This window comes from Elaeis guineensis, chromosome 1 (assembly GCF_000442705.2).
Source record: "Elaeis guineensis isolate ETL-2024a chromosome 1, EG11, whole genome shotgun sequence".
In the NCBI taxonomy this organism is placed as follows: Eukaryota; Viridiplantae; Streptophyta; class Magnoliopsida; order Arecales; family Arecaceae; genus Elaeis; species Elaeis guineensis.
In genome coordinates this window covers 164659648-164672966 of record NC_025993.2, presented here as the reverse complement: position 1 = coordinate 164672966, position 13319 = coordinate 164659648, and the positions used below count along the sequence as shown (strand labels likewise).

Here is a 13319-nt window from a genome sequence, read left to right as displayed (position 1 = left end):
GAAGGCAAACATTTTTTTAATTTATTACAGTTTAGTTCCTCCTTTCAGTCCCACGATCTTTTTCGTCTTCCGTTTCAAGTCCAAATTTACTGCAAAATAAAAACTTCCATTCTACTGAACATCCAATCACAAGGTAATTGACATTTACCAGGACGCAGAACTTCCCACCGCCGACGACTCGGCGCCCCCTTCGCGGTCACACATCCACGTGGCACCCAAGCCTCCACCCTTGACCACCCGTCGTTCCTCCCGGCGCTCTCGTCGCTGATCCGTTATCACTGCCCCTTCCCAATTAAGGACCTAAAATTGGACGTGAACATTGTACTCTGGGACCCACTTTCTCATTGCATACTGTTCCTCGACCGGTACATTTCTCCAACAAATAGAGCTTCGACAACTCAACCTAGATGGATGAGCCGCGGCCCCGCGTTGCATCCCGCGTGAGAATAGTGCCGTGCCAAAAAGATGCATATCTAACCCTAGATCCACGTATTCTCGGCTCGAGTTGGATCGCTTTAAAAGCATCACCGCCTGTGCAAACGGACGGTGGGATGTTTTCTTATTGTATACGGACGGACGATATTCCTACCGCATAGAAAGTTCTCCGTGCCTGACAATAAGATAAACGCACCCGTGATGCGCTCCCACACTCGACTTCTCCATCGAGCGAAGAGTGCAGAAAAGGAGCGATATTTATCAGTTCCCATAATTTTATCGGCAGGAGCCAGGGGCCCGTACTCCTCCTTTCTTTCTCGGTAGCCACACTCGCCGCGGGGATACCAGAGGCGGTTTTCCGTCCAAGATAGCGGTTTTAGGCTCCGTTTTCGACATCTTGTGCGGTCTCAGGATCTCCTTCTTCGGGAGTGGACAGTGGTTTCCCGTGGCGCTTTTGGGAGGAAGAGGAGGAATCTCGGATCTGGAAGGCGGTTCTCCGGCGGGAATGAGCGGTTTCTGTTGAGTGGTTTTCCGGCGGGAAGATGGTGGGACGGAAGCCAGTTTTGGTGTTGCTGTGCTTCACGGTGCTTGCGCCCATCGTTCTTTACACCGATCGGCTCTCGTCCTTCCCCGGTTCCCTCTGTAAGACTCGAAACTGAAAAAAAAAAAAAAACGCGTTTTTAAAGGGGTAAATTTGGGGATGTTTTGAGTAATAAGAAGAAAAATCTCAGCATTCTAACTTTTAACCTTTTTTTCTTTCATTTTCTGTTTGCAGCGAATAACGATTTTATCGAGGACGTCTCTAATGTGGTATGGATCATCTCCTCCCTCTTGGATTTTTTAATAATTTGTTCGTCAATGTTGGAGATAAGTCGTAAACTTCGTGCCTTTTTTTCTGTCCTTTTAAATACAGCAGGCTTTTGGGAACGAGGTTGGAAAACTAAACGCTCTACCTCAGGTTGTCTAACTATAAATACCCCTTTTTATCTGTTTTATTATTGTTGTTATTTTAAATCTGTCTGATTTTTGGGTTTTTTTTGGGCAATTTCTTGAGATGAATGCTTGAAAAACTAAGGTTTTTAACTCTGGCTGCAGGAGTTGACCAATGTTGTAAAAGAGCCGATTGGGATTGTTTATCCTGATAATTCGAGCAATGCCTATCAGATTTGGGTTCAATCTAGAGATGGTTCGGCGTCATCAAACGCTCAAGGTAGGATTGTTGTTCGTTTCCTTTTTCAAGCTTAGGGCTTCCTTTTAATAACTAGAAAAAAGGAATTTATTTATTTATTTTTGGATCCTAAAGCTTGAAAATTGGTACAATAATCTGCTGATAGACGGAGAATTTTCATCGTTCGAACCGTTTTAAGTGGTCGAGGGACGGGTTTTATTGTATGGACTTTTATTAGTTCAATTATTTACAGAAGTGCCCCAAAGGAAATCTGGAGAGCTTAAGAGCAGGATGCTGTCTACGATGGATGAGAGAAACCTTTCAGAAAAAAAGGGCGTGATTGAGCAAGTAGTCAACAAGAATATCGGAAAGGATGATTCAGAGAAGTCCAAAGCAGAGGAAGAGAGCAAGGAATTGGGATCCCAACAGACCGAGCTTAATAGCAAACCAGAGAAGGAGGTGATCCCTTCTTCTTTTTTTTTTTTTTTCCTTTTTTTTTTCGTGGATTTGGTTGATTATTATACGATCATTTTAGTTTCTTAGGTGGGATTTCCTGATTGTCCAATGGACTTACAGGGTGTTAGCTGCTAATGGCTATGAAAGACTGGGTCCTTCTAATTTTAAGCATTTTGAGCATGCGTCAGCGGAAAATGACTCTTTGAATTAGTGACAATTTTGGTAGTGTGATTGAATTTTTACTTGGTCTTTGGTAATTGGGTAACTTTTATGGGTTGGTATGGCAGTTCTCATGGAATAAGGAGCTTTTTATTCGTCTGTGGAGACAATCTGCTGTGAGAATTGGAAATTTAGTTTAATTGTTTTACTATGTGGGTTAACTGGAACAGTGACATTGGGTATATACAACTACTGTGGTTTGCTAATGGATGTAATATATTATAAACCCAGTTTTGAATTAACCGTTCTTGTACAGAAATCTGTCTGTCGGTCTCTTGTATGCATGCTGATTCAGTCATTTAAGCTGATGACATCTTGATCATTTGATCTGTTTGTAAGGTGCTTATAAGGAAATGGTGAACATATGGTGAAACAGTGAACATTTGGATCCATTAACTTTGAAAATTACTTCTTAGATGATGTCCAGCTCTGTAGAGTCAATTTCATCCTTGATTTTGATTGTTTGTTAATTAGGATTTTTCAGCCTGTTCAAATTCTCTGCTAACTAATATCCGTATTCTACCGAGTGTTTCAGAAGTTGTTGGATTAGTTTATGGTGAAGAGGGAAAAGGGAGCTGTCATGACTTTCTTCGGAGAGAGTTGGTGCCATAGTTTTGTTGTGACCTGTACCTCCGATCCGTTGAATCAACTGCATGTTGTTATTGATTCCTGCCCGTATGATTTCCTTTTTTTTATATGTTTATTTCGGTTCTTTTCCAGGAAGGTAAGTCTGAAAAGAAATCTGAAGAAACAACACATAAGGTTGATCCAGAAAAACTTCAGACAGCACCCAAAGATAGAAAAAGTGGTAGCACTGTTATGTCTGATGCTAGAGTCCGGCATCTTAGGGATCAGTTGATCAGGGCAAAGGTCTTCCTTGGCCTTGGAGCAACCAGGACCAATCCTCACTATATCAGGGAGCTGCGCTTGCGTATAAGAGAAGTTCAGCGAACGCTAGGGGATGCAACCAAGGACTCTGACCTACCAAGGAAGTAAGTGCTTCAACTGCAGTGATTTCCAAATATCCTTTCACTTAATTCAGGTGTTATAGCCAAACTATTTTAGGATTCTTAGGATCTTGTATTATCTTATTTTTGAGAAAAAGGTTGCAGGATTCTACCATGCTTCTGTTTGATTTAACTAGTATTTATAACTACTATTTATATTGGCTAATCTAGTGCCAATGACAAACTGAAAGCAATGGAACAAACTTTGGCCAAAGGCAAGCAAATTCAGGATGACTGTGCTGCTGTCATTAAAAAGCTGCGTGCCATGCTTCACTCGACGGAGGAACAGTTACGAGTTAATAAGAAGCAGGAAGTGTTTTTGACCCAACTTGCGGCTAAAACCCTCCCTAAAGGTCTTCACTGCCTTCCCTTGAGGCTCTCCACTGAATACTTTTCCTTGGATCCCAGCCAACAGCAATTTCCAAATCAAGAAAAGCTCGAAGATCCTAAACTCTATCACTATGCATTATTCTCAGATAACGTATTGGCAGCTGCAGTTGTTGTGAACTCAACTGTTTCCAATGCTAAGGCAAGCTGCTTCACTATCAACATTGTTGCCTTTGATCTGTTTGAGTTTATTCTCTCTTTTTTTTTTATGATTTATTGTTAATGAGAAAATCTCTTCCTTGCAGCACCCTTCAAATCATGTTTTCCACATAGTCACTGACAGGCTCAACTATGCAGCAATGAGGATGTGGTTTTTATCTAATCCACCTGGAAAAGCAGCTATCCAAGTTCAGAACATTGAAGAATTTACATGGCTAAATGCTAGCTACAGTCCAGTACTGAAACAGCTTGGTTCTCAGTCAATGATTGACTATTACTTTAGGACTCATCGTGCAAACTCTGACCCAAACTTGAAATTCCGAAACCCAAAATACCTTTCAATCTTGAATCATCTGCGGTTCTACCTACCTGAGATCTTCCCAAAACTGAACAAGGTGGTGTTTTTGGATGATGATATTGTAGTACAGAAGGACCTGAGTGGCCTTTGGACAATCGATCTGAAAGGGAAGGTTAATGGTGCAGTTGAAACTTGTGGAGAAAACTTCCATCGTTTTGATAGATATTTGAACTTCTCAAACCCTCTCATTTCCAAAAATTTTGACCCTCATTCTTGTGGCTGGGCCTATGGAATGAATGTGTTTGATTTGGCCGAGTGGAGGAAGCAAAAGATAACAGAAGTCTACCACTCCTGGCAGCGGCTGGTATGTTTGCTTTATTCATGCTTGCTTCTTGGTATCGATAATCTGCTTATCCTACTTCATTATTTGTCTTGTGAACATATACATTTTGGTGCCCTACTACCTCCATCCTCAAAAGGCCCTCTGATGCCATCTTCCCTCATTTCACACTACAACACTGGATTTCAGAATGTAAAATAGAGAAGCCATCCGAACAACAATAAATCTTAGTTTCATTAATACGGCAATTAATGGTTCTTCACTTCAGTATGACCAACATATGCATTGCATACTTTTGTTTCTTTGGTACATTTTGCGGACCTTTGTTTGATACTCAATTGGTATCACAGGTGCGTGAGCTGTATTACTAGATATTCTGATTTTTATTGGACATGTAGGGTGCTATGTTTCTTTCTTGGGAGACCAAGAAGCATCTGAAAATCAGAGACTTTTGCCCCTATTGAGTTAAAATTATGAAATTCCCACTGCTTTTGTTTGATTTTTTTGAACAAATTATCTTATTGTTCTTTTTCCCCCGTTTTTTTGGGGTTCATGCTAGGACTAAGCCCTACATTCTTCGTGTCTGCAGAACCATGACAGGCTTCTGTGGAAACTGGGTACTTTGCCGGCTGGTTTGATAACATTTTGGAATCGTACTTTCCCCCTTAACCGATCATGGCACGTTCTTGGGCTGGGTTATAACCCACATGTGGCTCCCAGGGACATTGAACGGGCAGCAGTGATACACTACAATGGAAACATGAAGCCTTGGCTGGAGATAGGCATGCCCAAGTATCGCAACTACTGGTCAAAATATGTTAACTATGATCAAGTTTTTCTACGGGAATGCAACATCAGTCCTTAGAGGTCGTTGGTGCCTTGATATCTTTTTCACCACTGCTATTACATATTCTTTTGAGGTTCCTTGTGCTTTCCTCTGTTCACATTTCAGTGGAACTGAACTAACCAGTTCGATTTTTTAATGGTTTATAGCCATAAGTTTTGTTGTAGCGGTTCTCACAATCCCATCTGCACGACTTCAGTTATATTGTACATGTTTCAGAACTGGAATCCAGCGGTCTGAGCTGTACCATATTGGTTATTTATGCTCTTGATGTCTTGTAATATTATACCAGTAATTTTTATAACGTTCTTTATTTTCCTCCAGATTAGTTAGCACGGTTGCCATTTTTTGCAGTCCTTGTTACTTTACAAACTGCTAGAGTGGTACGTGCTGGTTTGCTTTTTATACGATGCTGTGGGTGAACGTCAAATTGATCAGGGGCAAAATTTTCAATTGCTGGTAAAACCTTTTTTAAGCTTGTTCATGCTGGAAATTGTTATTTCATCACCTTAATATCTGTGTCAAGCATAATTTTCTATCATCGGAAGAACATGGGAACTTCCATGAATCTTTCATCCATGTGTTTGTTCAAACAAGTATGATGTTGAATTATTGGTGGATAAAAGCCTCATGTTTTAAAATTTCATATTTTAAAAACAGGCAGCCAGCGAATCTTCGGCCTCAGACGAACTTCATCCTGTATCTAATGTTAATAAGAACCGTCTCTATACCTTTTTTTTTTTTTTTTCGGGGTAAAAGGCTGAAGAAACTTGTCAAAAATGTCGAGTTGAAGCCTACCCGCGGTTGTACTCGTTGCTGTTCTTCAAACCTCTTTCCCCCCCTACCGCCTCCTTTGCCCGAAGAATCCTTTGCTTCAGCCTTCTCTTCATGAGGCCTCTCCCTAGCTTTGAGTAATTAAACAAACCCCAAAGGCAGGCGGAACCTTAGATTGTTTCCTAGTGAAACATGTTAAAAGTCGCAACCAGAATCATCCGAAAAATCCAACATCCCTCTTGGACGGAAAACAGAAAACCCGGTCCCTTTCGGGGCATGGTGATTAGGCTTGAAAATAGGCCTCTGAAAGGTCGGTGGGCTCCAATTATGGGCCAACACCTTGCAAGTCCAGCTCATCATGGGGCCCATTAGAATGAATGTTGTCATCTCCGCCTACCACGTGCACGGGGGCATGTCGGTGGACGTCTTTTTGTAATGTATACGGTCGAAATAAACTCAGCTTCTCCATGCTAATTAAATTTCCGTACCTCAGCTGAATTGCCACTAGAAATTTGCGAAATGGCCTCATTTAATTGAAACACGGATGCAGCCCCTTTATGTACAACAACTGTGTATAAAAAACATAGGGGCTTGTCAAGGGTAACGCTATCTTGATCTTAAACAACTGATTCGAAGTTCGAAAGTTAGATGCTTTTTTTAAGACACCCCTTGTTACTTCAGTGGTATGAGTTGCTTATAATCTTATGTTTTTATGTTTACCGGCATCAACAATTTGATATTTGCCATCATGTGTCACTGAAATAAAAATCTCAAAGGCTCGAACGATGACAAGGTATTTCATGATCCAAAAGGTTTTTGCTAATGAGGGTAAAAAAACATCATTTGCTAATAACAATTGGGTATCATGCCAAGGGATGCCTAGGTTATTGGGACATTTCTCGATATTTCCCTCAAATATATATGCATGCTTAACATACAATCTCTTTGGCAAACTGAATTGCATATTGGTTTGCGAATTGTGATCGATCTGAAATGATACAAAGCATCAAGAGTGAATCAATCTTGGCGGACCCATTTGAGAATTGGATTGACGTCGGATCACTAATAATGGCCATCCTGTTCTGTACAGGTCATTCAAAAATTGTGATCTTTGTTCAACAAAAACATTCGTTGCTGCCTCTATTAGGAATACGAAGACATGGACTTCAATAACTCCAAGATTATGTAACAAAATTTATCTAAAAAGGTTATTTTTGGCATTGCAACAGTCCTCCAACGGTCTCAAAAATAAGTCAATAAATTTCAAACTCTTTCACTGGCGACCTTCCATCCTTCCTTTCTCCTTCCAAGAACTTTTCTCACAAAAAGATAAGAACCAAAGAATTCAAAAACAATGGAACTGAGTTTTACACTAATGTAGAATGTATTGTACAGTTTAATAATTTTTTCGTCGCAAGTGATGGAGTCACCAAAATAGATGATTGAGCCAAATGACTGTGAATCCATTAGTCTAGGTTGTTACAGTAAATGAGCTTTATGGCATTGCCAATACAGAGGAAGGTATGCAAATGTTGTCATGATCCCATGTGATGTGGGCAAATACTATACTCAGTCCCACTATACATCTATTCTTCCCAGACGGGGAGGATTCCTTGAGCTGCCAATCTCTTCCGAATCCAAAAGACCACAAGTTGGGCTGAGACTCTCCTTTCATCAATCAAGAAGGGCTCAACAGTACTGGCCTCATAGCCATATGAGGATAAAGAAAACGCTTTAGGACCTACCAAAGATGTTTATGGAAGGGAAAACAGGTGTTTAGTTACCATATTTAAGGAGAAGGGCGCATCACCGGAGAAAAGATGGTACCTGTTAGCTCTCCATTTGGGAAGAAAGCCCAAAAATTGTAGGGAATGTCTTTCTGAAGAAAGGAACCCTCCAACTGTTATTTAATCAAGCGACCAACAGAATCAGTCAAAAATATATATATTATTGTCTTTGCTCAATTAGCTACAGCGTAAGAAAGAATATCTGGATTGAAATCTACAGTGCTTGGACCTTTTCTATAAAGATTGGTCATATATTGGCATAAAAAAAAAAAAAATCACATTAAGCTGGTTGTTTAAGGCCCAATGTTGGTATTGCAAAGTAATAGCATCCCCTAGGAATTCACACAAGCACTGCAATTCCTGACATAAGCAATCACCACCGTATCATAGTCTCGATTGTCTTGCCACAAACATATTTTTGTGCAGATATTTCACTGAATTAAACTTTAGTGTGTCTCACCATCTCTGTCTTATTAACAAGGGAAGAGCACTTCTTAATTATGTTTGATATGTAGAAGTTCTCATGATGAAAATATTGGAAGATATTGCTATCGTTATATTGCTGATGAAGTGGTTTTAGAAAAATTACAAACCCTGTTGTCACGAAAGGAGAGTTCAATCTGTGATACATCCTCCTGAGCCTCAAGAGTAGCTTTCAGTGAAGGAATCAAATCTTCTTCCATCAGCTGTGGCAGAGGCTTTGGAAGGGGTTTCTTGGGCTTCTCAGGAGCTTTCTTTACTGCCGGTGCTGGTGCCTTTGCCGCTGGCTCTGCTTCCTTTTTATCAGTAACTAGTGGAAAGACATTACACCAATTCATAAATTAGAACAAAAAAGATTACTGAAAGAAAAAGCACCACTACAACTGTTTCTTTATCTTAGCTTATTTTAAGATCCATATTCACCAAGAGTAAATAATTCATAGTTCTCAAAATAAAGAGCAAACTACTCATAACTGCAAGCATGTTTACTACTATCGAAACGTAGATAACTTTAGCTAACAGGATACACTAAATTTTTTTTTTTTACAGATGATAACTAAATTAAATGTTAGCTACCTATGATGGATAAAATTATGGTTCAGCATCCAGAAATCAGGGGGAAAACATTGAAGGAAGATATAGAAATAAAACCAAGGCAAGAAATATGAAATTAGGAATACCGGCGGCAGCGGAAGACTCTTGTACAGCCGAACAGATGACCCTGCCAAGTGAAAGAATGACCCTTCCATGTTTTTGCCTTCGATCACCGGTTACCAGAGCCTTAGAGAAGACTGGAACGATATCGCCCTTCACCTGCCTTGTTAAAGGACTATATACGTTGAGAGATTGAGAAGCCATGGCGAAGAAGGCTGGTGAAGCAGAGGCACGTCAAGTTTCTCAGTTATGATGACATATAAAAAGCTAAGATGGATACCGGAGCTCTACTTCGACCGCTTCTCAGAGACGGCTGGGAGATTATTGGGTAGCAGCAATGGAAGAAATGGGAGGATTGAACTTGGCTTGTTTTGCTAGTTGTAGGAAAAGAGTGGTGGGGGAATGGAGGGGTTCTGGCCTCTGGTTCAGAGAATTATACTATCCACAAGTTTTTTCCATGGCCCTCCTCTATTTCACTATTCTGGCCCAGGACTCCAATTTTGCGGCTCTGGTTGGACCAGCGGCGGATATGAGTCCAAAGTGTTCGTGGGCTGAGCCTCTTTGGAAGTCATTAGTTTGGGCCTGCGTCTCAAGTGCAAATTTCATTTTGCAAATGAAAGTGGTTCTGGATCTATTTTTATATCCGAACCAATAAAGATAACATAAATTTAAGAATTCAGCTAATATCCATATCTATATCCATATCTATCCAAAAAAAATAGATATGGATATGAATAGTCAACCATCTAACGAGAAACCTCCTAAATTTATATATAATTGCAAAAAACCAGGGAAGAACGGTGTGGGTGAGACGAAAGGAGAGGGAAATTGCCACTTGGAAACTTCGGCCATAGACTCTTATGATAGAGACTTTTTCCTTGCTTCATAGCAAGAAAGGGGAAAAAAAAAAATGAAAGGATAGAAGTAAGACTAGATATGCGTAAAAGCTTATTTGTTGTTGTCAATATTTCGGTCAAATGTGATGCACAATTATAAGATTCCATAGCTTGTTGCAACTCCATCACGTCGTTTAATTTAGTGAAGCTGATTTGATACACCAAACCAAGAATTGTATTCTGTTATATTTATAGTAAGACAAAGCGTATATGATGCGCATGAGAAGGGAGAGAAGGGTTATTCTTATCTCAAGATTTCTTTTAGATTCATACTTTATGAGAAATATGTACCTTCTTTGGTTAAAAATTTTTTCTTCTGTCTTTCCTAAACAAGGATACATGCATATATGACTTATTTGACCTATTAGTTGAGATGTCCCAAGTTTAACTAAGCAGTCCAAGAAACCTGTTGTCATCAATTATGACCGCAAGTCATTGAGCATTGGAAGCAATTGAATCAAACGCACAATTATAGGGAAAACTTTTGTAATTTTCTTCCAACCAAACATGACAATAGTCTTGTAATGGAGGATTATTAATTTTATATTTAGAAGAGGAGGAATTTTCTAGCATTTTGTCGTTTGAAATTTAAATTTTTTATTTGTGCATGTATGTGAAAAAGAGGAGGATCAATCATTAATTTTATGTATTCAGGTTGAAGCTTCCACACACTAACTCCTCGCCATTTGAAATTTAAGTTTAAAATTTCAAAATATTAATGATGCTTGACGTTTATATGGGGGTAACTTGAATATTAAATTTTGGATTTTGTTGGATCAGTGATTGTATGCGAATTTGGAAATTTTCCAACCTTTTTTTTTATTTTCCTATACCATTAAGACAAGTCTTCATCAGTCGTCTCGTGTACGATATGGAGAAAGGAAGACTTCGTGGAAGATTCAACCCAAAGATATAGAAAATTCCTTTATATAAGATCAAGGGCAAGGGGAGGAAGAGCATCGGATAACAGAATGGATAAGGGAAGTGGTCGCACGGTGGTGCTTCTTTTGGTGCTTCTGGCTTGTTCGGTTGGAGCTGATTCAATAGCCATGCCCCTCCATACCCCCCATGGTAGAGTTACTCTTCCTTCTTATTGGGGATTCCTTGCTCAAAAATTAGGAGGCACTTCGGATGACATTATTGTTATTTTCATGATCTCTTTCATAGTTAATTTCTCCCAAGAATCTTCTTCGGGCAATGAGAACAAGTGACTTTCACTCTAGCTGTTTTGTTGGAAGAAGTCCGATCCTGATTACAGTAGGGATTGAAAACACTTCAATTCTTCAAAATCCAATTTCTATTCAAATTTCATTCCTATTTCGACTCTATTTTATGAAAAACGCATCAAGGGATGTGGCATGCCAATTTCGATCATGAATCAAACATATTCTTAATTTTTGTTGATGAAAACTGAGGATGCATCCCTTTTACTTGCGCACCTACTAGGCAACTAAATTGAAGTTGTATGAAGTGTGTGATTTATCTATATTAAGCAAAGCTGTGCATGTAATAAGAAAATAATTGCATTGCGTAGTCAAACAACAAATGGAGCAGCCAAAGGATCAACAGATTCCATAAAAAAAGAGTACCTAAATTCCTAGTGATGACACGCATGCATATAATTTGTCAACTCAAAACACAAAATTGGCCAATGGTCATGATCTGCATGTTGTCTATCAGCCAGTAGTTATTTCCAAAGAACAAGATAACCCTTTTTTTTTGCCTTGACTGAAAAATGTCAATGCAATTCTCACCATTAATCATATATTGATGAGTCACCATTTTGTGGCCAATTTATTCACGAACAAGTAAACTTCAAAATTCTAAAATACCCTTTCTTTTTCTTTTTGGGTGCATTGGGGTTTATCCCATGGTCATATCTCTTTGCTTAGCAATCAAATATTCTAAGTTGGGCAATGCACCACTAGAATATTTATGGCTTGAAGGGTGACAGCAAGTATTTTAGATTTTGTAGAATAAGTTGAAAGTTCACATGTATTTTGCACCAATAGAATTTGGGCTTAAATGTTAATGGGTTAAGTTAGGATGAGAAATTTGCATTTGTTGGTTTTGTTTTATTAAGAAAAGTATACGCGCTTTTAGATTTCATCGATCAAATTTTGTGGTTAGCCACAACATTCTTGCCTCCTCTATTTATGAATATCTTAAAAAAAAATACTGTAATCCATATGCATCCTTTTTAGTTCATTAATCCCAATTTTTGTCATGTACATAGTTTCTCCTAGACATCCTAAACTAGCTAGTCCCTATTTTTTCAAAAAACAACTTATTTTATCTCTTATTCACATCCCCAACACAATGGACATTTTTTGAAATTTAAAATAAATAAAAATATAGATGCCCTTTCTCTAGTCCATATTTCTTTTTTATTTTTTGAACTCTGATTTTTATTTATTTAAATATGCATTGCACGTGTTCGTTGCTAGTATAATTTAAAATCATAATTTATTAGAGATACAAAAAAAAAAAATCATAAATGTTTTGAATTATTATGGCTATAAAAGATAAATAATCAATATATTAAAATGAAGTTAGAAGTAGGGGTGAAAGTGGTATGGATATTATCCGTCCGTATCTATTTTTATATTCGATCAATCTGGATATGGATAAAAATTTCAGGATCCGACTAATATCTATATTCGTATCTATGTCCGTAAAAAAAAAATGAATATGCATATGGATAAACAACCATCCAATCCATATCTGAATATCTGAATCTATATGTAATCTTATATAATTTTATATGTCACCTATTAATTTTTTTAAAAAAAATATACAACATATAAATATATTGTTAAATTGATTTATCAAATATTTAGTAATATTTTTGATTTTGTAGTTATAAAATTTAATTATCTAAATTATATCCGTAATTATATTCATTCTTCCAGTATCCGAATTGTATCCGTATCCGTTTAAAAGAAATATGGAGTTGAATTTTTTTATCTGAATAATATCCGTATCCATATTTATATTCGTCAGATAAAATAAATATAGATACAGATATACTAGTATATAGCCGATCCAATTTTAATTTTATTAAGAAAAGAAGGAAGCGTTGAGCAAAGAACTAATTCGCTTGTCTCGTTACGTGAGTGCAAACTGCATTGCAAGCCGGTTCCCTTCAAATCAATTTGCATTCCACGTAAGATTACATGAAGCAGTTAACTAACTATATGGCAGGAACACAAGTTTGGCTTGACATTTTAAGGCTTCATCCTACCGCAAATGAGGAGTATGATGATGGAAACCGGGAGAAAAATTGGCGGGAGATTGTATTATCCTATCTTCCATCCCTTCTTCTATATTTGATTTGACCATTTCCACCTTTTCTCACCATGGCCACCATGATACCAACGCCATTAGGTCCTCCAAGGCTTGAAGATAAGTTCAT

At 38.3% G+C, this 13319-nt stretch overlaps 2 protein-coding genes across 5 annotated transcripts; one reads left to right on the top strand and one right to left on the bottom strand.

The window, feature by feature from the left end:
- Positions 1 to 602: 602 nt before the first annotated feature.
- LOC105060491 (probable galacturonosyltransferase 4) lies at positions 603 to 5636 on the top strand. Of its 4 annotated transcripts, none has more exons than XM_019845812.3 (9): positions 603 to 1077; positions 1211 to 1245; positions 1352 to 1393; positions 1531 to 1645; positions 1860 to 2062; positions 2999 to 3270; positions 3457 to 3814; positions 3918 to 4493; positions 5059 to 5636. In XM_019845812.3, the coding sequence occupies exons 1-9, from the start codon at positions 978 to 980 to the stop codon at positions 5332 to 5334; spliced, it is 1977 nt and encodes a 658-aa protein (XP_019701371.1). In that variant the 5' UTR covers positions 603 to 977; the 3' UTR covers positions 5335 to 5636. The 4 variants fall into 4 exon arrangements, with proteins under 4 accessions (XP_019701371.1, XP_010942526.1, XP_010942525.1 ...); XM_010944224.3 differs by having other exon boundaries at positions 606 to 1077; positions 1857 to 2062; XM_010944223.4 differs by having other exon boundaries at positions 606 to 1077; positions 1349 to 1393.
- Positions 5637 to 7431: 1795 nt separating this feature from the next.
- Positions 7432 to 9410, bottom strand: LOC105060490 (uncharacterized). The gene is made up of 4 exons (XM_010944221.4): positions 9035 to 9410; positions 8468 to 8664; positions 7915 to 7987; positions 7432 to 7828 (listed from the first exon to the last, which is right to left on the bottom strand). The coding sequence occupies exons 1-4, from the start codon at positions 9210 to 9212 to the stop codon at positions 7674 to 7676; spliced, it is 603 nt and encodes a 200-aa protein (XP_010942523.1). The 5' UTR covers positions 9213 to 9410; the 3' UTR covers positions 7432 to 7673.
- Positions 9411 to 13319: the final 3909 nt, after the last annotated feature.

Coding starts and splice junctions, on each gene's coding strand:
- LOC105060490 (XM_010944221.4), bottom strand. CDS start 9,212: ATGGCTTCTCAATCTCTCAACGTATATAGTCCTTTAACAAGGCAGGTG. Junction 8,665..9,034: donor AGAGTCTTCCGCTGCCGCCG/GTATTCCTAATT, acceptor TCTTTCCACTAG/TTACTGATAAAAAGGAAGCA. Junction 7,988..8,467: donor TCTCCTTTCGTGACAACAGG/GTTTGTAATTTT, acceptor ATTAAATAACAG/TTGGAGGGTTCCTTTCTTCA.
- LOC105060491 (XM_010944222.3), top strand. CDS start 978: ATGGTGGGACGGAAGCCAGTTTTGGTGTTGCTGTGCTTCACGGTGCTT. Junction 1,394..1,530: donor AACTAAACGCTCTACCTCAG/GTTGTCTAACTA, acceptor CTCTGGCTGCAG/GAGTTGACCAATGTTGTAAA. Junction 1,646..1,856: donor GGCGTCATCAAACGCTCAAG/GTAGGATTGTTG, acceptor AATTATTTACAG/AAGTGCCCCAAAGGAAATCT.